This window comes from Lycorma delicatula, chromosome 7 (genome assembly GCF_047948215.1).
Source record: "Lycorma delicatula isolate Av1 chromosome 7, ASM4794821v1, whole genome shotgun sequence".
NCBI lineage: Eukaryota > Metazoa > Arthropoda > Insecta > Hemiptera > Fulgoridae > Lycorma > Lycorma delicatula.
The window spans coordinates 142,019,106-142,045,324 of record NC_134461.1 but is presented as its reverse complement, the minus strand read 5'-3'; the positions used below and the strand labels follow the sequence as shown (position 1 = coordinate 142,045,324).

The 26,219-nt window shown below is 26.3% G+C and overlaps 1 protein-coding gene across 4 annotated transcripts in view; it reads left to right on the top strand.

The window, feature by feature from the left end:
• The window catches only part of LOC142327324 (C2 domain-containing protein 5), a 92,428-nt gene that overhangs the window by 15,921 nt on the left and 50,288 nt on the right, over positions 1-26,219 (top strand). For 3 of the 4 annotated variants that reach the window (XM_075370256.1, XM_075370254.1, XM_075370253.1), the window contains 3 exons: positions 9,165-9,212; positions 22,270-22,434; positions 25,191-25,359. In XM_075370256.1, coding sequence (XP_075226371.1) covers positions 9,165-9,212; positions 22,270-22,434; positions 25,191-25,359 — 382 coding nt within the window. The remainder of the gene's footprint in view (positions 1-9,164; positions 9,213-22,269; positions 22,435-25,190; positions 25,360-26,219) is intronic. The other variant, XM_075370255.1, reaches the window with a different exon arrangement.

The window sequence follows — 26,219 nt, the reverse complement described above, 5'->3', positions numbered from 1 at the left end:
GGGAGAACCGTCCGAGAGTGTGTCAGGAATTGAAAGAACAAGCACAAACTGACCCAGATATTTTATCAACCTACTTACTTGCAAAAAATAATTCTCATTGTTTTTGGGTACCTTCTATAACTGTTATTTGGAAAAAGCCAATAATCAAAAATATGTACAAAAATTACTAAATTTAATAAGAACAGTTAGAAAATATTAGTAATTAGAGCTCATTTATTTAGTCATAAAATTTTATTCCATAGAAAAGAAGTATATATATATATATATATATATGTGTGTGTGTGTGTGTGTGTGTGTATATTTAGTATTTATAAACCACCAGATACATGTATATAAAGCAAGAATGATTTTATCTTCAATCTAATAAGACCTTTTCAAATCCTATAGATTCATCATCAAGTCAACCAAGTCGTGACTTGGTTGATGAAGTAGATTATGCTAATGATAATTGTGGTATTTTAATAATTGATGATGAGTCTGTAGGATTTGAAAAGGCCTTATTAGATTGAAGGTAAGATCTTTCTTGCTTTATATGTGTGTTTCTGGTGGTTTATAAATACTAATTATGATTCAACACACAGGACAACATGTTTAAAAAATTATTATATATATATATACACACTTCTATTTATTTCACCTTAAGATTTTTAAAAAAAATGGAATTTCGTAGTATAACAGAAGAACCACTGGTAAATAAGATTGCCCAAATTTTATACATTATAATACAAAGGCAGGTATAAAGCTTTAAACTCATTGGTAAAGTTGTATCACGATTATTATAATATATCTTTTGTTTTATTTGTATTGAATTTCTTGAACAAATTAAACCTTAAGTGTACTTTAATGTTATTTTTTAATGACAGAAAATTCCCTTTAAACCTTAAGTATTCTACTTTTCTTAGATTATAAAAAAGAAATTTGTTATATTCTGAAATATAAGTAGATAAAATAACAAATAAATGACTTAAGTGCCATTTAATTAATAGTTTTCTAAAATCATCAACGTTAAGGTTAGGTTTTTTTTTATAAGTGGCTGTGCTTTTTGTGTGTGCTATTTACCAGTTAATTGAGTACAGCTAATGGCTACTATAGTCCAATATTCTGTCACATATTTAAGATTAATGTATTTAATTTCTGCTCAATCATTTCATACTTTTCCGTGTGTTTTTCTACATTATACATTATAGATTAGCAGACGTTTGGTCCACTTTTGCTGTGGTACACAAACAGTCTGATGTCCATTTTATCTAATATTGTATTTTTATCCACCATTAGTTTTGGTCCACTTTCTTTTAGTCCACACAGATTTATTACACTAAGATTTAGGTCTGTTTTCTGTGCACTGTAGTTATAATATCACTGGCTTCTATATATGATTTTATCTGTTCTTCTGTGTATTTACTATTTTTTAAGGGTGAAATCCCACCCTTTATTTGTGTTTTATTTTCATTACTATACTTTTTTCTACTTTCTACATGTATTTAATTAATCTTTGCACCTATTTTGTCTCGTCTTCTTTTTATATGTATTTTGTCTTTCTTTTATGTGTGTACTGCTTTTGTCTCTGTATTAAAAATCACTTTTTAGTAATTTTTTATGGTATAAACTGGTGTTAACATAAAAATAAAATTTTATGAATTTTACAAAATTAAATTGTTTTATCTACTTTTAATATCAGATGTACTGTTAATGTATAAATATCAGATGTTATTATAAAATTATCAGATAACTTTGCTTCAAAACCATTCTACAATTGTTGATGAAATTTTTTTTATTATATTTCAAATAGCATCTATTCTAATTGATTTTCAACACCATTATTAATAATTTAACCTTATTCTAGAGCAATGTTTCTGAACCTAGGGGTTCAGAAAAAAAATGTAGTTGTAGGCTAATTCGCAAAATTAGCCTACAACTACATTTTATGTCAGTTATTTATTATAAACATTTTATTTACATTTATAAATACACGTGTAAAGAAAATAAAATGAAATGGTTGCATTTGTTTTTCGTTTAAAAGTTTCTTTATACGTGGATCTATGTTAAAAACACACAAAAGTAAATTGTTTTCAGGTGATAAAAGACAATTCCTGTATTAATTTACATTGCATCTGTTTATATTAAACAGATTAATATTTTCTATTTCAATTAACTTTTGGTGGTTGGGTTTCAATTAACCCAACCTGAGATGAGACTGTGTAAGACTAGACCTCCTTTACATTCATTCATATCATCTGAAGTAATACCTTACGGTGGTTATGGAGGCTAAACAGAAAAGGAAGAAGATTAATATTTTCAGTGCTTCTGTGACTAAATTTCCATATTTACTTCGGCAAGCAAGCTAAAATCTTCAGATGTGAATTGTATTTGTAACATTTTATTGGCAGACATTTCGATGAGCTGGTCGTGAATCTCAACTGGTAAATTAGCAGCTGCAACATTTTTTTCAGTAAATGGATTCAGTACTCATCTCTTTGAGAAATCATTTTTATCTTCCAGGAAATACTTCACCAACTGAATTTTTAGCTCTCACAAATGCATCTTCATGCTATTTAAACAGTGGTGAATAATATTGTCTTCTTCACTGACTTTTCTCAATATAATCAGAATAAGTGGAAATATATCAACATTTTTGCTTTGTCATTAATAAAATGTTTTTATCACGTCCTTTAAAATTGAAATTAATGTCATTTAAATGTAAAAATACATCAGCTATGTAAGCCAACATCAACATATTCTCATTATTCTATAAAAACATTGAGAATGGTGTTCGTTTATCCTGGAGAAATGTTATTAATTCGACTCATAATTATAATAAATGGGTTTAACTCTTTCCCCTGCAATAACCATCTGACTTCTATATGGAAAAGAAGAGATTTTTCTTTTCACTCATTTCATTGCATTTTGTTTAGCAAATAGCCTATTCTGTAACTGTTGACTTTTAATAAAAGTAACCATTTTTACAACTTTACAAAAAATTTGTTTGAGATTTTCCGGCATATTTTTTGTGGCTAGAGCATCTCTACGGAAAGATACAGTGCATCCTGGGTATGAAACATCTTTTAATATTTTCAGAAATCCACTGTTTTTTCCTCTTACCCCCTTTGCACCATCACTGTATACTTCAATACATTTTGTCCAATGTATGTCATAGCTTTTAGTAGCTTCATAAAAAACATTATCCTGTTAAATGACCAGGTATTGATTTGTAAAACAACATATTTTCTTTGATTGACCTGTCCCTATCACATTCATATCTTACAAAACATATGAATTGAGAAATGTTTGCCGCATCTCTTGATTCGTTAAATTAAATACTAAAAAATTAACTTCCTCCTCGCGAACATCAGTAGCCATGTCATTGATTCGCCTTAGTACTGTGTCACTAGAAAGCAGAATTTTTTTCAATTTTTTGCTTCTTCCCTGTTTATTAAAACACTGACTATATCAATTGCAGCAGGCAATTTGAGGTTTTCCGTGATTGTATATGGTGGTGTGGTGGTATGTGGTGGTGTCTATTCTTAACTATTAGCTATTCTCAGTATGGCTTGATTTATAAATAGAAGCGTTGATTTCCCAAAGTATATAATTTTCTTTCAAAAATTTGCAAGAGTTTGTTTTTATGACCCAGATGTTTGGTTTCCAAACATCAAATTAATTTTTATGACTTCATGCTTTCATCGGAGTGGACTTGAAAGCAAACAACACACCGTGGCTTTCCATCCGGTTAGGTAAAACCGTAATTTAAGTAACTGTCATCATACAATATTGTCTTTGAACTAATCAATTCACTGGATGTAGATGGCTCACTTCATTCTTTCACAAATTTATTCATTTTGCACAAGAATCTAATTGAAAAAAAAAAATAGTTACACCATTTGACTTCAAACTAAAAAACTGAGGCTTTAGTTATTATTTTCAGTGAAACTACACTATTGAAAACTTAAATAAAGGCATCAAATGCACACTTCATACTTGAAACCAAATTGACGTTCTGCAATCCCTTATGTCTCTTGTATGCTGCTGAGAGCAGTTAATAAATAAAAAAGACATAAAACTCAATTTTATAAGTAATAAGTTACTACATTTATTAATGTAATGATAATAAGGAATGCAGTTTACCATACCAATCAAATGAATGCAACTATTATAAAATATTTTTAAATTAAATAAAAATAAAATAAGCGTAATTAATTGGATTACATTAAGGATTAGCAAATTATTGTAAGCTATTTTTAATTTGGTTGCCATCTTCTAAAATTAAAGAGTTAAATGATTGAAAAGTATCATTTTTCAGTTTTTTAATGTATTATTAAGTTAATTTCATTTGTTTAAAATTTTATTTTATTTTACATTTGTTACTTTTATTTAAAATGTGGATTGGCTAAAAAAACTTTATTTTCAAGAAACAACAAAGGTGACGTATGATCTGATAAAAATGAGAAAGGAACACTGAGAAACAATATAAGAGACCACTGAATGTGAGCTGAGATTAGTTTGTGGGAATATACTCATATAATTTTTTCTTAGTTCAATTTTTCAAATAATTTTCTCAAATTTTTATGTAAAATATTTTGAATATTAGAATGACTTTAGGACCATATATCACTACACTACAATTATCAATACTAAACAGTGATAAAAAATGAAAAATCATCAAGCTGTTAATACCAGTATGACAATTTTTTTTTCTTTGAAAATGTTTTTGGTTAGATTATCTGCAAAAAAATTTCACTAAAAGAATTATCAAAATTAGTTCGCTTGTTATGGATGTGTAAAATCAAAAGGGTTATTTTATTAATGTTGATATATTTTTTATGAAAAACATTCAATAATTAATGAGACAAATTGATGTAGAAAAAAAATGATTTATTCAATGACTGAAGTTTTCTGATTCCCACAGTAGTAGTCTTTACCTTACTGTTTGAACCATTTGTGTTACCGTCTGTATGTTTCTCTATGTTCATTAACAATAGACAGTAATTCAGGAATTGTTTGGTATTTTCTTCTTTTCTAACCATAAAATAATTCCCGCCTTTTTTGTGATGATCACTGGCATTTTTTCTTTTAAGTTCAGAGTGATAGTTAGCATTATCCATCACAACACAGCCTTCCTCCAATGATGGCAACAAATTTACGAACCATTCTCGGAATACATCACTGTTCATTTCTTGGTTAATGTTCCCCGTATGCTTCGACTGAAAAACAAGAGCACAGTCTTTTATAAAATCAAGTTCATAGCAACCAGCATGGCATGTAATTAAATGGGATCCTTTCCCAACTGGAATCATATCAGGCCACCACTGCTTCTTGAGTTCTGCCAGATGTATTTCCTAGAATGGTTCTGGTTTTACCCAAGTTTCATCTAAGTAAATTATTTGGTCGAGAATTATTTTGACTAATTTTATGCATTTTCCTTAAAAAGTTTTACCCGAGCAAGTACAATGTCAAACCTCTCCATCAAACATTTTCTGCCGCCATTGCACTTATGAAAGCAGAACCCTATTTGTCTTATAATTTTTCACATGCAACATGCACTCCTGGTAATTTTTTTTTTCAAAATTTTACTGCACATCAGATGCTCTCCTCTATCATAAAATTCTTGAATGGAACGACAAACTATATCTTTATTAAAATCAAACAGATCAGTTACCCAGTTTATACAAGGAATTTTTTTCTGAGATGAATCAGAAGAATGTTTACATAATTCGCCTTGGGTTGATGCATTTTTCATTACCTTCATGACAAACATTTTGTACAGAATGCACTGATACAGCACACAAAGTTGCAGTCACTTCCTGCATTGCATTAAAAACCTCCTTAATAGTAGCATTAGATTTACTATGCACAAGTTCTTTTAAATAATTGTAAACCCTATAAATCATTTTTTAGATTGTTTCTGAAGAAGAGCACTGTTTGCTGCATAGCTTACATACTTACACAATTAAACTAAGTTAACATTCACAATTAAAGGTCAGCCAAAGAAACAGCATGTCTGATTTGATATAAAACCATAATTTGTCAAAATTGTATTGTAAAATAAAATATGATGCAGCAACGTCTTGAAATAATAAACATAAACAATTTAAAATAATTAAACTAAATAATATAAATGATAATTTTTCCAGTTTTTTATACAACAAAAAATTTTTCTTTGTACATGGCTATTAGTCAATAACAATACAAAACTGAATGAAGTAGTTCAATCGTGAAGTATGTGAGAAAACAACTTTTTAGAATGAGATAAATAAAAGAGGAAATTTTCATTCCTAAAACAGAACTAATTATTTGCAGTCAGTTACATAAAACAAACACTGATTAGTTTACAAAATAAATCAGAAATTATTGTAGTTAACAGTGGTGATAAAGAGGTGAATCTTTTACTATGTAAAAAATATATATAGTTTAAGCAGCATTGGAATCCAAGATCATTTTTTATAAAAAATGAGACTACCATTCCACTGGCGAGGTAGGCTAATTGAAGTTAAATCATTAACAGTTTTGTAAGTTTAGTAAGTGTTATTTATTTAATAAATTTTATGTAAAATGTACTTTATGTTGATACGAGTGGATTTTAGTGAATTTAATTATGTACTTATGAAAATTTAGATTAATAATAAATTTTAATTCTTTTGAAATCTTCTACCAAACATAACGGCGATTAATAATGCTAACCGTATCCATAAATACCCTTAATTTTCTGTTTGGCCCTATTTACCATTTCAGCTAAGTATAGTAAATTAATAGCTAACATAAGCAAATTAATTTTGCAGGTGTAATTTTTTTTTAACAGTATTCAGGACCAGTAAAAGAGAAACAAAAAATTATTTTTGTATAATTTTTTTTCTTTCTTTATTATGCCTTCAATATTGGCTGAGTTATGGACAAATTATGCAAGAAATCGACAATTTTGTAATTTTTTTTTATTCTTGGTGGAGGAAGAGTTGCTTGCTCAGTTATGTTGAGTTTAATAAAATTAATACCTAAATACTTTATTCTTTTTATTCAATTTCTTAATATGATAATATTTGATAATTTTTTTAAACTGTTAAAATTCATATTTGTTTAATTATTATATAATAATTCATAATTTTTATTTTAATTCTCTTTTAACTTATGTAATTATAAATCACCAACAAGAATATTTAAGAAATTCCAGTAAAATTTTTGTTAAATAAATCTTTATTCTAGTCAGAGCATAATAAGTTGATTATAAATAAATTAAAAATATGACAGATAAAAAGTTCATTTGTTTTCGATAAGTGCATGTTTGAAGCATTATGACCCAAAATTAAGTTTAGGGATATAAATTTAAATATGTGGTTAATTGAAAATATCCATTTGTTTTGTCTTTTTTTTTTAATTATCCCTGAAAGTATCGAGTCTATCAAAAAATTAAAGTTGATTGTACTTAATTAAATGCTGAACAATTTCTTTTAATTTGGCTTTTCTTTATCTTTGTGTGATGATGAACATCTTTGAAATTACAGCATTTTGAATTTCCTTTAAAATTTTGAATGTTTGCATTCAAACAACTGGGTAATTTTGAATGATAATAAAAATATTTTGCAAAGTTTTATTATTTATATAATTATAATTTCCACGTACCAACATTCATTAATAGAAACTATGTTCGAGCACTTTCAGAGATTATTACTCCATTCTCAGGAACAGTGATTTATAAATATTTATAGTATATATTACATAATTGTTCCTGAGAATTGAGTATTAATCTCCAAAAGCGCTCGAACATAGTCACTATTAATGAATGTTGGTAAGTGGAAATTATAATTATATCAATAATTTATATATTATTACCAATGGACCATGTTTATCAAAATTAATCTAAAAATTGTATTTTTTATAAAATGTTAATCATTAGACAAATAAGAAAATTTTCTCTTAAAAAGTATGTCCTCTAATACTTCAGCAAATAGTTTATCTCTGTAAATGTATAAAAAAAGAATTAATGCATAAATTTTGTTACACTTTAGTTACACTTCTCCAAATTGTAAATATCAAGTATTTGAAAACCACAATAATTTTTGCATTAGCAATTGAATTGTCGGAATTACATAAAATAAATATAGTTTTGTAAAAATCATTGCATTGTTAATATTATATTGTTGTGAATTTTAATTATGATCTTTATCAATTTTAACAAATTTAAAAAAAATGTTTTTCTTAGAAATTTTTTTTTACACCTTGTTATGAAATTTTAAATGTTAAAAATTCACCAGATTTTTCCTTGCGTAATTTAAAACTCAAATATATTTTCATTTTCTTGCATATTTTGACTATAACACAACCAATTTTGAAGGATGGAATAGCAAATTGTGGTGAATTAATTTTTTTTTATTTTTCTTTCAACTGGTTTTTTTAGATGTTTAGTTCTCAAGTAAATCATAAAATCCTTTTTTTTTCTTAAGGAGGATCAATAAATGGAAAAAGTTTTTAAACATCATACACTTAATTTATTTTTTATTATGTGAAGTAAAAAGAAAGTGTTTCAGAAATTTTATAATTTTTTAAAAACTTTTTACCTTCATTTTGGCCTCTTCCAGTCTTCTATTGACCATGCTATAATACATGACTCAACAGAATTTTATTGAGTAAGTAAAACAGTATGACAAATAAAAAAGTTAAACGACTCCTAATTATTCCCTTATTATACCTGTTTTTCATCTATTTTTACTATACTGTGAGTTCACTTTCAATTAGTTTTTACCAAAATAATATTTAATTATAATTTATTTTGAAGTTTGATTTAAGTTTTTGTGATTTATAAAAAATCAATTTCTTGGTGATTTGTTAGTCAAATTTTTACTCTTTTCAATATATTTATTAAATATATATTTAATTAGATGGATAAATGTACAATCATTACTGAAGACAATCAAACATCAGCAACAAAAAAGTGGGATTAGTTTAGTCTTAAGAATTGCTTTCTGCACTTGTCAGATGGATGGTTTTGTACCAGTTTATGGTTTATTTTAGGATATCATTGTCGTTATTGGTTTTGTAATGCCGTTATTATTTTTATGTACAATGCTGGATTGGATAATGAATAGGTTGAATAAGTATGAATTGATAATTTTGATGTATTTATTGTATACAGTAGTAATGTATATTTATTAATGCATATTTAATATTTTTTTCATTAGGTGTTGTACAACTTGGATTTATATGCTTCAGTTTGTTCAGTAAATATGGTAAATGATTGAATGGATTCAATAGTAGTTTTTGTTTTTTACAGAATCATATCATATTTGTGTATGTACGTAATATTATGTATATATACTGTATATATGATACGGAAAAGAAAAATTGTTAATAAAATAAAATTGTGCTTGCAGAGTATATGCACTGAATAGTATTATTATAACAAATCAGCACTGCAACCTTAGATTTTTAAATATAATGATATGGTATCAAGTGGCTAACATACAAATTTATTATTCATTAATTACTTAAATAATATTTTACAACAGGATGTAAATAAACTCTATATGTTAACAACTTTAACTTGACTTATGTCAAATAATTTTGACTTATGTGGAACAAATTTCAATATTTTTCTGTGCATGTTATATTTTTCAATTATAATATCATAATAGCATGGTTTTGTTGATATATCGTATTCCTCAGTTGTACAATAAATTTCCAGCAGTGATAAAATAAATTATGGTTAATTTGTAATTAACCAATGTACACACACAGACACAACCTTTGCTACAATTCATCAGAATCATTGCTAGATTTTCATATTATCTGCATGTCACAATGTAGTCAGTCGCTTTTTATAAATTTAGGAATTACATTAATGTGCCACTAAAGAAATGTTTAAACCCCCATTTCTGTAAAAAAAATTTTTGTAAGTTTTGAAATCTTAAAAATGTATAAATTATTCTTGTAAGTATACTGCAAATTGTTATAAGTATGCTTCAAACGCAAAAACAATCTTTTTTTTTTTTTACAAAAGTTGATTACCGTATTTATTCGAGTACCCTCCGCACAACGATTTTCCGGACCGAAAATCAACAAAAAAAAATTGTTTCAGCCTCTTCTATAACGCGCAGTTTTTCATTTACTGTAAAAGATCGTAAACTCATTTTACTGCCGTAATTAAAATAAATCACCGTATTAAACTTTACAAGATAAACTAAACAGATAAAATGTACATAACCAAACAGTACAATGACTATGGGTATCTGATACTGTAACTGTAGTGTCATTAGAACCGGATGCAGCCTATACAGAATGAATCAGTTTTACCGTAACTTCGTTCCAGTCGATAATATGAACAGGATGTTAATAATTAATGATGTATTCTGTATAAGCGGCATCCGGTATTGATAAACGAAAGCCTAATGTAACTATATTTATGTGATTGAATTTAGGTACTTCTAAAAAAACGTTTACTTTACATAAATTATCCTGGCTGAAGTCTATGTTTCAAGTAAGTCCCGCACCCTTATTTTTTCTCGCCATTTCCAAGAAAAAAAGTGCGGGGGGTACTCGAATAAATACGGTAATTATTTAAAATAATTCTAAATGTGTTACAGGTTCTGTGAAGAATAAATAATATTTTAATTCTAAGGTACAAAAATATTTTAATATTTCAAAGAAAATTTAGGTTTTAAAGCATAACAAGGGTTGTCATTTATGCTCTACATCATTCACATTAAGAGTATTATTTTATATTTAAACCAGTTAATTTTATATAAATAAATTAAATTGGACAAATTCAGCTCATCCTCTGACAACCAACTGAAATAATCTGGATAATACTTGATAATCGGTTATGTCGTATAGAAATTATAGCTTCATAAATATATGGCTTGATATTTACTGATTCTGTAATGTACTACGTGTTACATGTACTATGTGAGTACAAGAGCACCAGAATTACTTAATTTTTTTTACTCGTATCTGTTACCTTCCAATTAGTCTGTTTGGGAGTCCAAACATGGATTCTGACATCTTGAATTTTCTGAATATACTGTTTATTTCTATACAGCTTATTCCTTCCTTTGATTTCCCCTCAATATTCATCCCTTTGATTTCAGAACAAGGGTGTCTGCTTATCCACAGCTGCATTTTTATGGTGCAACACCCAGTTGTTATTTTCTCACTTACCCAGCATTATATGCATGTGGTTTTTTTTAGTTAATATTGAAGAATTAAATACTTTTAATTTCATATCTGATATATGCATAAAAAAATCTCTATGTACAGAGAATACAAGAGTGATAATAAATTTGTACGTTGGCTGTCATTAATATTCTATATTAATTTTATATATAATTTTTTACGATAATTATGATGATTTTTATTTTTTTGAATGTTGGCACAGTAGGCTTCACGAGGAAGAGTGAGTAGATTGTGTCTGTGTTGGGGTGTGGTAAATTGTGTATAATATATGATCTGAACGGTTGGTTTGGTCACATAGCATTTTATACTATGAGATAGGATAATTTTAAAGAGATAGTTGGCAAGCCTTCTTTTTTCCTAGATATTCAGATTTATTTGTTCAATAATCTGATAATAAATTGGATTTTGGTTCGCTTGTCATCTCAAAATACAAATTTTCTTATCTCATGTTTCTGTAGTTCGCACTGCCTCTTATTCTTGTGCTTCAAAATTGTGTTACATACTGTATCTCAAAATAACCTTCTTGTATCTTGGAATAAAAACATTGTGTAGCATGATAAAACATCAAATTACTAAAATTGTTACACTATATTAATTATTAGCAGTCTCTCTATAGTTTTAACTTAAATGTAATATATTCCTTATTCTGTTTTCTTTATTACTATTTTTATTATATGTATTTTATATTAAAAAAAACTTATTTTACACATAATTATTAATTAGCTTATTGTTTAGTGAAATCTCATTAATCTGGGTTATTTTCATCTTATTTGTTATATAGAAAAACTTATTTATATTAATATAATAAATAGTTTTAAAAATAAAATCTTCACATTAAATTTATAATCTTTCTCCTTTACTCTCTTTTGTTTGCTTTATAAATAACTTATAGGCATTTCTATTTCAACATTAAGCATTATATAAGACATTTTGATATGCTATGTAAATTCAAATTTTATGTAAGTTTAATACAGTTAATAATTTACTCACTCGTACATATTCTCAGGAGTTGAGTTTAAAAATTTCCCACATTTGGAAATGAAAACTGTTATAGAACGTAGGGATTTGATATGATAACTTTGACACATAATCAAAAAGCTCTTGATAATCTTATTTATATTTTTTTTATATTAAATCAGAAAATCAAGCTTATTTACTTAAAGTAATACTATTTTAATGTTTTGGTGTAACAACTTTTTGTAATTTTATTTATACCCTCACTATTAACTCTGTGGCATGCATAAACAAAAATCAGTCAATATTTTATGATATACAAATACATTTTTATATAAGTGTTAAAGAAATAGTCATTCAAAACGATACTGTTATATCCATTTAAATCAAGAAGTATAAGAAATAACCAATTCGAAATTTAAAAGTAGAATCCTTAATTTACAACAGTAAAAGCTACATGTTTAATATGAAAAAGAAAATTATGGTTAAAAATGTGTATAAAATATTAGAACCAGTTTATGAGTGCACTTACAAAGAAAATGGGTATTATAGGCCTTTGAAAAATTACTTGATTTTCTCATTATACAGTTTATTAGCCTTAGAAGTTATATGAGTAGTTATACTGAAAATATGGTAAATATTTATTATTACAGGTGGTCCAAAAATTACACAATCCAGAATTGAAAAATATTCGTTTAGCAGCAGGGATATGTAGGGAAATTATTCTCATGCTACTGGTAACACTGAATTTTTTTCTTAATGTGGCGTGAATTGCTTAAGCTAAACAATCATACGTGTTTTGGGAAACACTTTTTTATGTAAAGTGAGGTTTTCATGAGAACAGTGAGTTTATATTTTAAGGCATCAACTGCAAATGATTTTGTTTATGTTGACACAAGAATTATTTTGGAATTCCTGACCTTTTTCATTAAATCTGTACAGTAGCCGCCATGTAACAGCAACTTGGATGATCAGCCCGCATGTCACTGCTCTACTATTGTTCTCTTAAACATTGGCACATCACGATTAGTCCATCTGTTAACATAAACATAATGAAACTATTCTTTATGAAGAAATGTATTTTTTTGTGCTTACAGTATTAAGAAAGTGACATCATGTTTCAAATACAAAACAATTATTTTTGTTTTTCTTTTACTTTTTCATGTATATAAAATTCAGTTCTGTGGTTATACCTCTCAGTGCAGTTCTTTCGGCGTGTGTCATATATTTTGTTACATAGTCAATTAATTTACAATTCAATATTTCATAAAACGTTTTTATCGTGGTTTATGGTTCAAACTTTTTAAAGCAGTTCATTCATGTGTAAATAGTTATGGCTGAATTTAAGCGTACTGTGACAGGTAAAAGACATCAAAGATAGGCACGCAAAATTGTAAATGACATATATGATTTCATGAAGAAAGCATCTTTAGCTGTAGAAAAATTAAAAAATGACAAGCATTTAATCGCTATACAGAAGTGTGAAGAGAGAACTGCAGTTGCCTGTGGCGTTTCCAAGACTGAAGTTCAAAGCCTAAGAAAAGAAAAATAGAACATCTTTGATGTGAGGGCCAGAATGTTCATTCATGAGTTTGAGGAGTTTCATCCATGGAGTTTAGCTTATATTTAAAAGAGTTAATTTGTGTTAAATTTAGAAGATTTTAAGGCTGAAGTTTTGATAGAATATTGAAATAAAATGAGTAAACTTAAAGTTATAAAGCTGAAGAAAGATGAATTATTGCAGATTTATGTTCAATATTTATTTATCTATTTTGTTTTATTTATTTATTTTAATATTTTTACAGTAATATGAAATAAGACAGTGTTACATCTGATACAGAAGTAATATAACTGTTTTCATTGATTCCTCAGCTAGTTACAAAAAATTAAAATTTTGCAGTTTAGTTCAGTCTACTATCTTTGTAGAAACTGGAACTATTGTCAGAAATGTGGTTTATTTATAAGAAAGCCCTCAAGCTGTGATATTTTAATATAATTCCACTTTTTGAATATATTGTTTTAATTCTAAAATCTGTATCATAGTTTCAAGTGAATTGTGAAGTTGTTTGATACTGTACTTTTTTTATTTCCATAATTTTATTTTATTTTTACATATTTCTAAGCTGTTATGAGTGTTAATTAATACACAAAAAAAATCAGAAACTTCGAAAATATTGTACTAATCAATTATTCACCCTTCAATTATTTATTCCAGATTAATGAGATCATGTATGTATTATGTAAAAGTTTCAGAACTTAGTTTTATCAGGTTCTTAATTATCCAGAATAAATGAAGGAAATTTAGCTTTTGATTGAGAATTTTATATAATTTTAAACAACACTGGGTAGAATTCACTCACTTTATTTACCAATTTTAATGTTAGTAAAGATTGTCAGAGCATTAAAGTAATATATATTAAGTAAGATTTAATTAAAAAATCAGTACATTGGAATGAAGATTACTGCCTAAGAAAATCATTTTATACATATTTATTAATTTAGTATAGATGTTTTTAAAAAACTAATTTAATTGTAAATTAAAAGTATTGAATATAACTTCATTATAGTGTCATTAAAATTAATTATATAATATTATACAGAATAATATACCACAATCCTAATTTCAGTTTAATTAAATTCAGCCTTAAAGGATCTTAAACCATCTCATCTGCATGTAGGAGCACATAGGTGCACACAAATAAAGATAATTCATTCAGTTAATATCATTTTCTTTGGATTAAAAAATTTTTTAATTTGTAATTACCTTATTTTTTAGTTAACTTTTTAATTTTTTTAATGACTTTTTAAATTTATGTTAGAGATATTTGATTAATTTTATTTATCGTCATGTATAGATAAAAAAAAGAAGAAGTTTAATGTAGAAAAATATAATTAAAATTATACTTCATAATATAATACAATGAACACATAAAGACCTTTCTGTTACATAATTGGCATTTACCAAGAAGATTATAAATATGGTGACTTAAGACAATTATCTAGATATTCTGCTGGCATAAAAAAACTAAATGTAGCTTATCACACTTATCTATTCTTAATAAATAGATATAGTTAAATCTAACAGTATAATTTTAGTTTTTCTAAAATAATAATGATCAATCAAGATTCGCATTACCAAAACATAATATTAATAGTTAGCTGCCTTTGTTTCCATTTTATTATTATGCCTTTGTGTCCATTTTATTTTATTATGTATTTGTCATAAAATAATATACAGAAGAAAAGAATATAAAGAATAAATCTACCAGCAAAAAAATTTATTCAACTTACTTTTTAAAGTAATTTTGCAGTGCTATCTAAATTTATTTATTAATTCATTAGTTAATAATGCATTTCTGTGTATGCATTCATGTACCTAAGATACTAGTTGCAAGTCCTTTCTATTTTAGATTTATGTTCTAATTAGGGACTTCTGTTAAAACTGCAATGTTTTATCAATAAGATAGAAAATTGTAGACATGCTTTTTTAAGGAAGCATCCTTTCAAACAGGTCTCTTAGTCTCATTTTTTTATATTCCGGATTTTGCACCAGTTCATTTAAATCTATATTAATCTTTCTATATTTATATTTAAAGCTAGAATTTTTTCAGTATATTTAGAAATTAAATTAATATAAGCTACCTGTTAAGCCGTATTTAACATTTTATATTCATATCAGAATGTTATTTTTAGGAAAAGGTATTAATGATGTAATAGCAAAACAGTAGAAATTTATTTGGAGCACAGTCATCTGGTCATCACTGCCTGCATAATCTAATAAAACAATAAAATAATAAGATAACTTAAAAAGGATTTGGAGTACTATGCACACACTTTATGTAAAATTATAATATTATTAAATTAGGAAGAGATGTTTCGTAAATATAAGTTTTAAATATGCTATAATGATTACAGTTTATAAATGTTATATTTAGTCTGATTCTGGATAATTAAGTACCTTGTATAAGTTTCTTTTTTTCATTCTAGGAAGTAATTACATTTTCCCCATTGTAGATTAGTTGTTATAATAGAAAACATAATTTTTAATAATAAAATTAATTATAGAAATATTATAAATTTCTTTTGTTGAATTTATGAATTAATTCCAAATCTTAATATTTTTTTAATCTTAAATGTATTCTTTATACCTGTAAGAATATTTCATTGGTGGTTTATTTTTCATCTACTGCTTAAATTAATTAATTTCTAACAGAAAGACTTATTGAGAATAACTTATAGATTTTTATATCTAGATTGCTGTTTAATGTTATTGTCTGAATATCAATGGAGTACATAATATACTGTGTGATTGATAGTGGTTCTTTCCATGCAGAAATTTAAGCAAATCAGGTAATGCTAACAGTTCCTTGATACTGTTCATGGCTACCATTGTTTTGTTGGGTTATAATACAAGACATCCTGGTCTTGTGATCCATGGATGTAACAAACTACGTGCATCCATTACAAGCAAGGGTTGCAGGTGTCTGCAGGCCGTAAATTAAGAAAGTGCACTAGATATCTGAAGATTTCCAGAATATTACATCAGTCAGTATGTTTAACTTTATTCTAAGTTATTAATCTCAATAACATTGCGTCTTATGCACAGACAACATATACAGTAGATTCTAATGTAATAATCTATAAGTTTTCTATTTAGCATGTCTTTCTACTTTCAATTAATTATGTCATTTCCATTATTTGTCTACTTTTATATGTTTTTATTTTTTTGCATGTCTTTTCTGTTTGATATTTTGAAAATATAGTAATTTATTTTACTATCTAAGTAACTGATGTACTGTAAAGTGTGTGCAATGCAGCCTGAAATAATTACATTAGTATTGTTATGTTATCTAATTTAATGTATAAAGTAAAATTATGATCAAACCATTATTATGATATTATAAGCATATACAATTGAGTAACCGATCAAGTAAAGGCTTATTTATCTAAAGTTACATACATTTTAAATATTAATTGTAATTATTTTTTGTTTAAAAGTAATTGTCGTGGTTTATATGTTTTTTTGTTGAATCTGTTGTCTGTTTATGAATAACTAATAAGACAGAATGCTTTTTCTTTGGTTTTACAGATAAATAATATTTGTGCTTTAAGTTGTTAATGTATGCTATATTTGTAAATTGTGTCTGTATCTAGATTTAATTTATTTAAGTTAGATACATATTATAATTTATTATAGATTTAGTTTTTCATATAATTGTGATAATAATTTACAAACATCTACTTACATCTAATCAATGTGTCTATAATGCGTACCCTGATGATTTTCTCCACTTATTTTGAAATTTTTTTGTGATGAACTCATACATATTAAGAAGACAACTACCATTATTTACTATGACTGAAACCATTGTCTTATTTTCCTTTTCTTGTAGAAACTAAATCTGCATCTTCATTAATGTAATCAACTAAATTTATTAGTCGATTACAGCTGCAAATATAATAATTTGAATGATGCAGCTTGAATATAATTTTTTTTAACTATATCATAGTCCATATGATTTATGGCAATTCATTTTTAATTGTATTAAAAATTAATTCATTTTCTGTCATAAATCCATTTTTAATAGAATTAAAAATGAATTTATGACAGAGCAGGAGTTAAAGTGTTCAATCTGGCAATTGCAAATAATTGAGGAGGTATGATTGTACTTTTTCTTTATATATTTAAAATATTCTCTCCATTATCAGGATAGTTATTTTTTTGTCTTTTACACTCATTGTTCCCAGTTTTTTCTCGTGTTGGGCAAGAGGGATATACTGGATGTTTACATCTAGATTCCATTCTTGCCAACAACAAAAATATTTTGTGCTTTATAATTCAAATTAATTGATCTTCTTAATTGGATTTAAATCCCTGGTAAAATGTGATATTTTTTATTTGAATGATTTTGTTTATTACTGAAACATAGCCCTTTGTTTTTAATTTATAAAAAAATCTTTCTCATTTAATCTTATAATTCTGAATATCTTTTTCGTTTGAAACTTATGAAAATCATAGTTGATTACTTAATATTTGGGTTTGCTTTTTCAGTCTTGAACATTATTTCAAGTATTTTGAATAATTAAGAATAATACAATTTATGCTATATGATATGCTTATTACATATAATTTATTGTAGTAGATTATGTGAGTTTCATTTGTAATCTATTATTTACTTTGACAAAATAAATGCTAACATAAAACAAATGGTTGCTGGATACTGATGAGAAATATTTTTTGGGTAACAAGCTAAAGTTTTTTTTTTTTATATGCTCTGTACAGAAGTGAGTATAAATACTATTTATATTCAAAAGTGAGTGTGAGTGTATATGCATATATATATATATAAAACCACAAAATTTACATTGCTGGCCTTTGGTTCATGTACTAAGTACTGTTAGTGTAGTTAAGAGTTCTGTTCCATTTTATGCTTTTTTCCCCTTTTTCAATTTACCAGGATAAAGAATGCCTAATGCTAGTTAAAAATTTTGATGTTCCTAATTTCTTACATAGTTATTACCAGTTGTGATGTGTATATCCAGGAGTAGGTAATTTTGTATATTTCTACTTAAAAATTTCTCCCTATCATTTTACACCTACCATTAGTTTATTTAAACCATGCAGATTTTTTTTGCTGTTTTATTTATTTATGTTTTGTTTACATTTATTACAATTGTGCTTATCCATATATTCGCTTGAAATATTGAAAACTTTTCAACTGCTGTGATTCACTGCATTAAATTCTTTAGATAAACACTTTGTAATATACCTAATAAAGAAACTAGGCACTAACTCAACATTAGTCACATTTCATATTTGCTAATATAATATTGAGTAACCCTCCTTGAAATAGATAAAATAGCTTTTTGAACTTAACTAACAAGATAATGAAATTACTGGAGTTTTGCAGAAAATCTACATTATTGACGACTTTCTTTTTCATGATTTTAATTCTAGTTTTTTGATGATAATTAATTTCTGATAACATTTTGCCTAGCATTACATATGTTTATTTTCTTATCTTATTATAAAAAAAAACCATTAAAAATCATTTAAAGGAGTGCATAAGGATTGTCACTGAGGTGAGAGTCTAAAATTTAGTCCAACGTAGAATCTGCAGGCAGTGATTACTGCAGATAAATTTTTTTTTTTCTTTTTATTAATCACCAGAATTATATAATTTTCAAGAAAATTTATGTCATTGTATTAATTGAGAAAATTATTTATTAATTAATTTATATAAAAGTTATTCTGCAAAACTTACAACAGATATGAAACTGAATTAAATATTTGTAAATAACATTGACATTGTTGTGACTGCATCAAAATTGTTTCAATCTCCACTCTGATTAAAGTTGGCTAGGTAGATTGTGATGCCTCTACCATTCAGGGCTAGTTTTGAATTTAACTGTATAAAAATCTATCACTCTGCCACTATAATTTCTTTAGTTAGACATGGCATTAATCAAGGTTAAGATCTTTTTATTGAGTATTAGTAGTATGCTTTATAATTATTGTTTTATTTAGAGCATGTATATATATATATATGTATGATTTTTTTTGTACATTATATTCGTATAATTTCATTTATCCACATAATGTTGCATCACTTTACTTCTCAAATAACTGTAAAAACATTTTAATCTCTTAATTTTAAATTAAATTATCATTTTCATGTTTATAATCAATTATTATTCATTTTTGGTTCTTTTATTTTATCTACAAAGATTTTTACTATTTGTTTTTATTTACTTTTTCAGCACTGTATTTAATCAGTGCTTATTATTTTACCTAATACAGAATTTTCTCAGTTATTTATATTAATGTGGATTATGTATTAAACCCATATTTAAGTCATTGGCATACTTTTTATTTAATGTTTTATTACTTGGCAGGTTTTCCAATAATTTTCAGTTAAATATTTCTAATTTAAATTTTTTATTGAGAAATTTCAAAAATGATGCTTAAATTGTGTAGATAAATAACAGTTTTCCAGAATATCATTTCTCTTTTTATATAATACTACAAAATTATCTTAACTTAATATTTTTTTTTACTTATTTGATGTTTTCTTTCTTTTTTTTAAATTCTCATTAAGTGTTTAAACATTTTGTGAAACTATTTTTCTAAAACTTTTCTGTAAGCTTTTTATATGCTTTTGATGCATTTACTTATCAATTATTACTGCCTGCTGGAAATTCTGGCTGCACTTTCTGTTCATTGTTTACTGTGTAATGACAAAACAATAATTTTTGTTGAATATCACATATATTTTTTGAGAATTTTATTTTTGATGTATTCCTTTTAAATTAGTATTTGCATGGTAACTTTTAATTGTTTGAGATAAATATTGGTTTACTATTATCAAACTTTTTAAAAATTATTTTGAAATAGTTTTCTAGCAGATCAAAGTTTATTTTAAAGAGATATATGAGTGTTCATATTTTCACTAAAACTAATTGTATTTGTCATATGTATTTTAGAGAAAGTTTTTATTTTGAAGTATATTTTTATATATTTTAATCGCTCATTAGTTCAAGACTTTGGTTTTTATCCCGTAAGAATTTTGTAACATATTGTCATTAACCCTTATAAGAATAACTTGTACCACAATGAAGCACCTTTTACACTTCTTAGTACATTTTTTGTTTGTTCATTGAATAGAATAGCTCTATAAAATTTTAAAGAACTCATTTTCAGATTTTTGAACATTTCAGAGCTAATGATCTTTCTCAGGAGAGATACTTTTGTTAATGCCAACTCCCTTGAAAGGGTTTAATAAGTCATAATAAATATAATTTATTGAGTCATATATTTATTATTAATTTTAAATTGCTGTTATGTTTCATCATGCCACAAATTGCTTGTTGAATTAGAAACTGAAAATTTGGCCCAAATACTGACCATCCAATGCTGGGAAAAAGGAATCTGTATTTCTTATTGATATTCCAAAAGTGCTGGAAACATATAACTTTGTAATAAATGAAAAAGCTCTCGTAGACTTGGTCAATCAGTAATTTTTTTTTTTTTAAATAAATAGACCAGGTAGCTGCAATTTAGCATAGTTTTTCTTAAACAGTTATGTGTGAAATTATGAAAAATTGGACCTGATTAGCAATCTTAAAGAGTAGAAATGAGGTTCTCTGAGCATAATAATTTAGTATTATTTGCATGAATTTCTGCTTGTTAAAAATAAATGAATGATAAATAATTTATTTTCTATCAGTAAGCTTGTCCAATTTTTGTCTTTTTGAAATGGTTATAAAAATGATTCTATCATGATAAACGAACAATTGAAATATGCTTGTTGATCATTATTGTATGTGTACAAAAAAAAACAATGTAAATCAATAACATAAAATCTCTTGTGAGGGTTAATGATTATGTTACTAATTAATTAGATATACTAGTAATTTTATATATTTATTTTGTACCTTATACTATTATCCTTGTAGTTCTATGTTGGTGCACAGTGGAGGTAAATATTTTTCTGTATATACACCTGCATACAACAATTGCATCAATAGTTTTCCTGCAGTCTATGCTTCTGAAGAGTATATTAAACCTTGTTACTGGGTGCCTAGGCTTTCTGTAGTGCCTGATATACAGCACTTATATACAAATCCTGAAGCTTATAGAAAAATAATCTAGTGAATCAGACTAGCCTTCAGACCATTATCCTCATGTATGCGTATATCTTATTAAGCAATAATTACAGGAGAATTGTATGTAGCATATATTCTCCCTGTATAGTTACACCATTATTAATTTTTTTTTTTGTGTGTGGTTCAGTTTCCTTATAGTTATGTTGTTTATTATTTGTCGAGCAGTTAAGTGAATGTTATCAACAACAATGACTCATTGTTACTACAGCTGTTCTATAGTGTAGCAGCAGGATCCAGGTTCAAATTTAATTAAAAATATAGTTAATTTTAACTGGATTTAATAGCTATGTACTTTGATTATTTTGATTCACTTCTTACTGATAGCATAATTCTACGAATCAGATATATTCATTACATGTTACTTTTATGACTAGTATTTTTACTAATTTTTCTTTAACTGCTACTTTATGTAATTTACATGCAAATTAATCTTTGTAATAAAGAATAATAATAATAGTTATCACAAATATTATTCTTTGGATTTTTATTCTACAGGAAATAGCCTTACTGGAAGTGATCGTTCATCTGTAGCTGGTGGGAGTCGTGGAGGATTTCATTCAGCTTTTCCTCGATCTGCTATGTTCAAAGAAAACCTTGATATGCTTGAATATCCATTTATTACTATGTCAAAATTTCCACCTGGATTCATTTTGCATATCGGTAGATCTATTTTAATATCTGAAATAGTATAATAAAATTCAGTATGCGATATTTGTACACATTTACTCATGTTATGCATGTCTGTGCAAAAGAATTACTAGCAAAGTTATTACCCCATCTTTTAAGTGTGAAAATAGTACATATCTCTATAAGTACTTGGTATGCAACATTGAGTGCATGAAATTGCTGATATTAAGAAAGCCAACAAACAGTTTTGTACAGGAAATTAAAATTTTTGTTATAAAAAAAAATTTAGAGAAACTGAGGAAGAATTAGAAATAAGTATAGGCTAGTGAACTTATTCTTGCAAGATTAGTAATGATATCTTTCAGTTGTAGAAAGAATAGTAGATATGATTAATGATTTTCTAATTGGCATCTTTGTGGTGTTTACATTTTTGTTTTAAGTTTGGCAAACATATACTTCATGTATGTATGTTATGTAGGCTATACATAACATATATGGCAACACATTAAACACTGTAAAATATTTTATTTTAAAAATTCATACTTAGACGTGTTTCATAATTCACTTTCCCCCCTCAATCAAGATTGAGAGGGGGAAAAGTGGGGTATTGTCATTAACTAAATTAGTTGACATAAAATTATGAGTATAAAATTAGTTTGGGTACAGTATATCTATATCAAGCAGTTGTCATGTTCTAATAACTAACCTGTCTTTTGTTGTTGAATTTTATAAAAATACTCTTCTCATAGGCTGAGAAGATTGTGTAATCTCATAATCACCTGATGCAGTAAATAAAATAAGAAAAAATATGGATGTTTAAGATTGGCAGTTACCAATAAAAGAAAGAAATCCCTCTGTTACGTAATTTTATTACACTTATTATAAAATTAATTTACACAGGTAGTATTGATTTAAGAAAGATTAGAGAAATTTCATACAAATTTACCTGAAACTTATGCCAAAATAAAAATGTAATTTCTGGCTTAATATTTGATTTTATACATTTATATTATTTATTAATATTCATAATGTATTTAATTTTGGACATTTTTTTTTTTTTTTTTTTTCAATTAATAATTATTGGAAATCATTAATTTATGATTTAGTATTTATGCAAATCTATTTAATGCATCATTAATTTAATTAAATTTTTAATTATTGTTACAAAAACCAGTGAACAATACCAGTAGCCAGTTACGGAGTTTATCAGTAATTCATTAATTAAAAATTGTCCTATATGAATGTACTTTAAAATATAATGAACTAATGTAGTTCAACTAAATGACGAAGGGTTTCCTAATGTGTTTGTATTGACATATTTCTACAGTGTGCTTATTGTATATTTTTTATGCCTAGGCTTCTCTAGATTTAACTTCATTATGCACCAATTTATATGAATGAAAATAAACTTCATGCATGAAAATAAATATTTAAAATTTTCAAAATAATTTGTAATAACATTACAACCATTTAAATATTCGGTTTTAAATATTTAAAAATTAAATAAATATTTACTGTATGAAATTAGTACTGTATAATGGAATCTGTGTGAAATTGATTTAAAATGTATTACACTTCATTATATAATAATAGTAACGATAATTTAGTTTCCTCACTAGGGTTAAATTAATAGATTGAATGATTTTCAAAAGCACAAATGTTATACCCAAAAATATACCTTACCTATGGGATTTCCTCTATCAGCATGGCATCACTCGTACACGTAAAGTTTTAATGTGGACATGGTATTTTGATGATATTCTCATTATATATAAAATCCACTAATAAACAATGAATATAATGGATATAATATAATAATATTAAATAATAATATTAAATAAATTAAATTCCCACAATGAAAATGTTAACTGTAGCTCAAAAATGAAGCATTTTAGGATATATGTTTATATGAACTTATGCCATTATTTTCATGAGTAGAATAGGTTATGATAGTCCCTGGAGAACTTCATGATAACACTGTATAAATTTAAATTCTATTAATATTAAATAGACCTCCTTATACAAAATATACTTAATTTTTCATGAAAGTACTTTCGCAGATCCGCATCCCCAGTCACAATTGAAATAATAACGTTATTGTGTAATAAAAATTTAAAAATAAAAATACTAGAATAATGCATAATAATTTTGGTATTTTTATTATGCAGTAATGGAATTATTTCAATCATGACTGAGGATGCAGGATCCTGCAAAAGTAATTCAATGAAAAATTAAGATGAGATATGTTTTATCTGAATATTGTCTATTAGGTGATTTATTTAATAGAATTTAAATTTAATTTAACAGTAAAGAAATAATATGAATCTTAAAAAGATTAATTTCAGTAAAATGTATGGCATTTGAGATAGTGTATTAACATTTTATCAATCATACTTTTATTTTACATACATGTGGTTTTTATTTGTTTCTATATTTATTACTTTTTTCTTAAAATAATAACTGAATATTATTAGAATTATAGTAATGAACATCCATCCCTTTATGAACCCATAACTTTTGTAAAATTAGTTTTTCAGGTATATTTCTGAAAGCTGCTTATTATTATTCTTCATTTTTATACACTCAATTATTCATATGTAAAGAAATTGCCTTTCAAAAATTTTACTGTAAAATATGATGATGAGAATCAAAAGTTAGATTCTGTAAATGTGTAATTCATTTACATACTCAGAATAAAAAACTTATTAAATATTACTAAAAGTATTTATTATTGTACGATTTGGAAAATATGTGTATAAGTATTTATTTAAAATTTTCATATTTTTTAGGTGGTGTAGTTACAGCTCGCTCTGTTAAGTTATTGGAACGAATGACCAATCTTACTGAACCTGAAAGCCGTGATTCTTGGTGGACTGATGTTAGAATGGAAGTTCGAAGTCATGCACGAGCTCTTGGGTGTAATGTTATTCTAAATTATTCTGAAAACACTACTATTTGGTAATTGTACATTGTAAATAAGAGTCCTTTTTTTATTTCTACCTGTTTTAAATTCTTTTTTTACTTAATTCAGGTAATATTATATTCATGAATATAACTTCTTTTTGGAGGTTTGTTTTAGCAGATAGGAGCTTGAAAAGAAAGAAAATATTAGAATGCATTAAATGTAGAAGTATAAATTCTTTAATAATTTAATGTTTAACCCTTTGATCAGTATATGTATAACCATAAATATGTTTTTAGGTTTTAGGACCCAAATCTGTATCCATTGGAGGTAGAAAATGTATGCTTAAATTTTACCAAAATTAGATGTAGATTGGATTATAGTGCTTTACCCCTCTGCCAGAGAAATGGCTTTAAGAATGATGGATGCATCCGTAAAAGCTTTCTTTGATTTTCCATCAGTGGATTCAAATGGAACCCAGTAGTAAACATTTTAGCAGAAAAGGATGGTGAACCTTCACATTATAGTTCAGCAGCTTTTTTAAAGTATCCCCAATTAACAGGCACAATAAGTATACAAGTTAGGCCAGTATTTTCCTTTGAGTGTATCAGATTACTTCCTGTATTTCCTGGCTATCAGTCTACATACCCAACATGGGAACTCTACCACTTCATTGTCCACCTTCAGTGTACTAGGTATAAAAAAATAAGCATTAATCATCTTATGTTACTACAGGAATCTTGTAAACTTTCCCAGTTGAACCTAGACCTAGGGATTGATGGATCTAAGCAGGCCATTCCAGGCTTACAGTTATATATTTGATTTGCCTACCAATTCAGTATATTTACTGAATTGTATGCCATACTGATACTTCTTTACGTTGTAGATAGATTTTTTTATGTTGCGATTCAGTAAG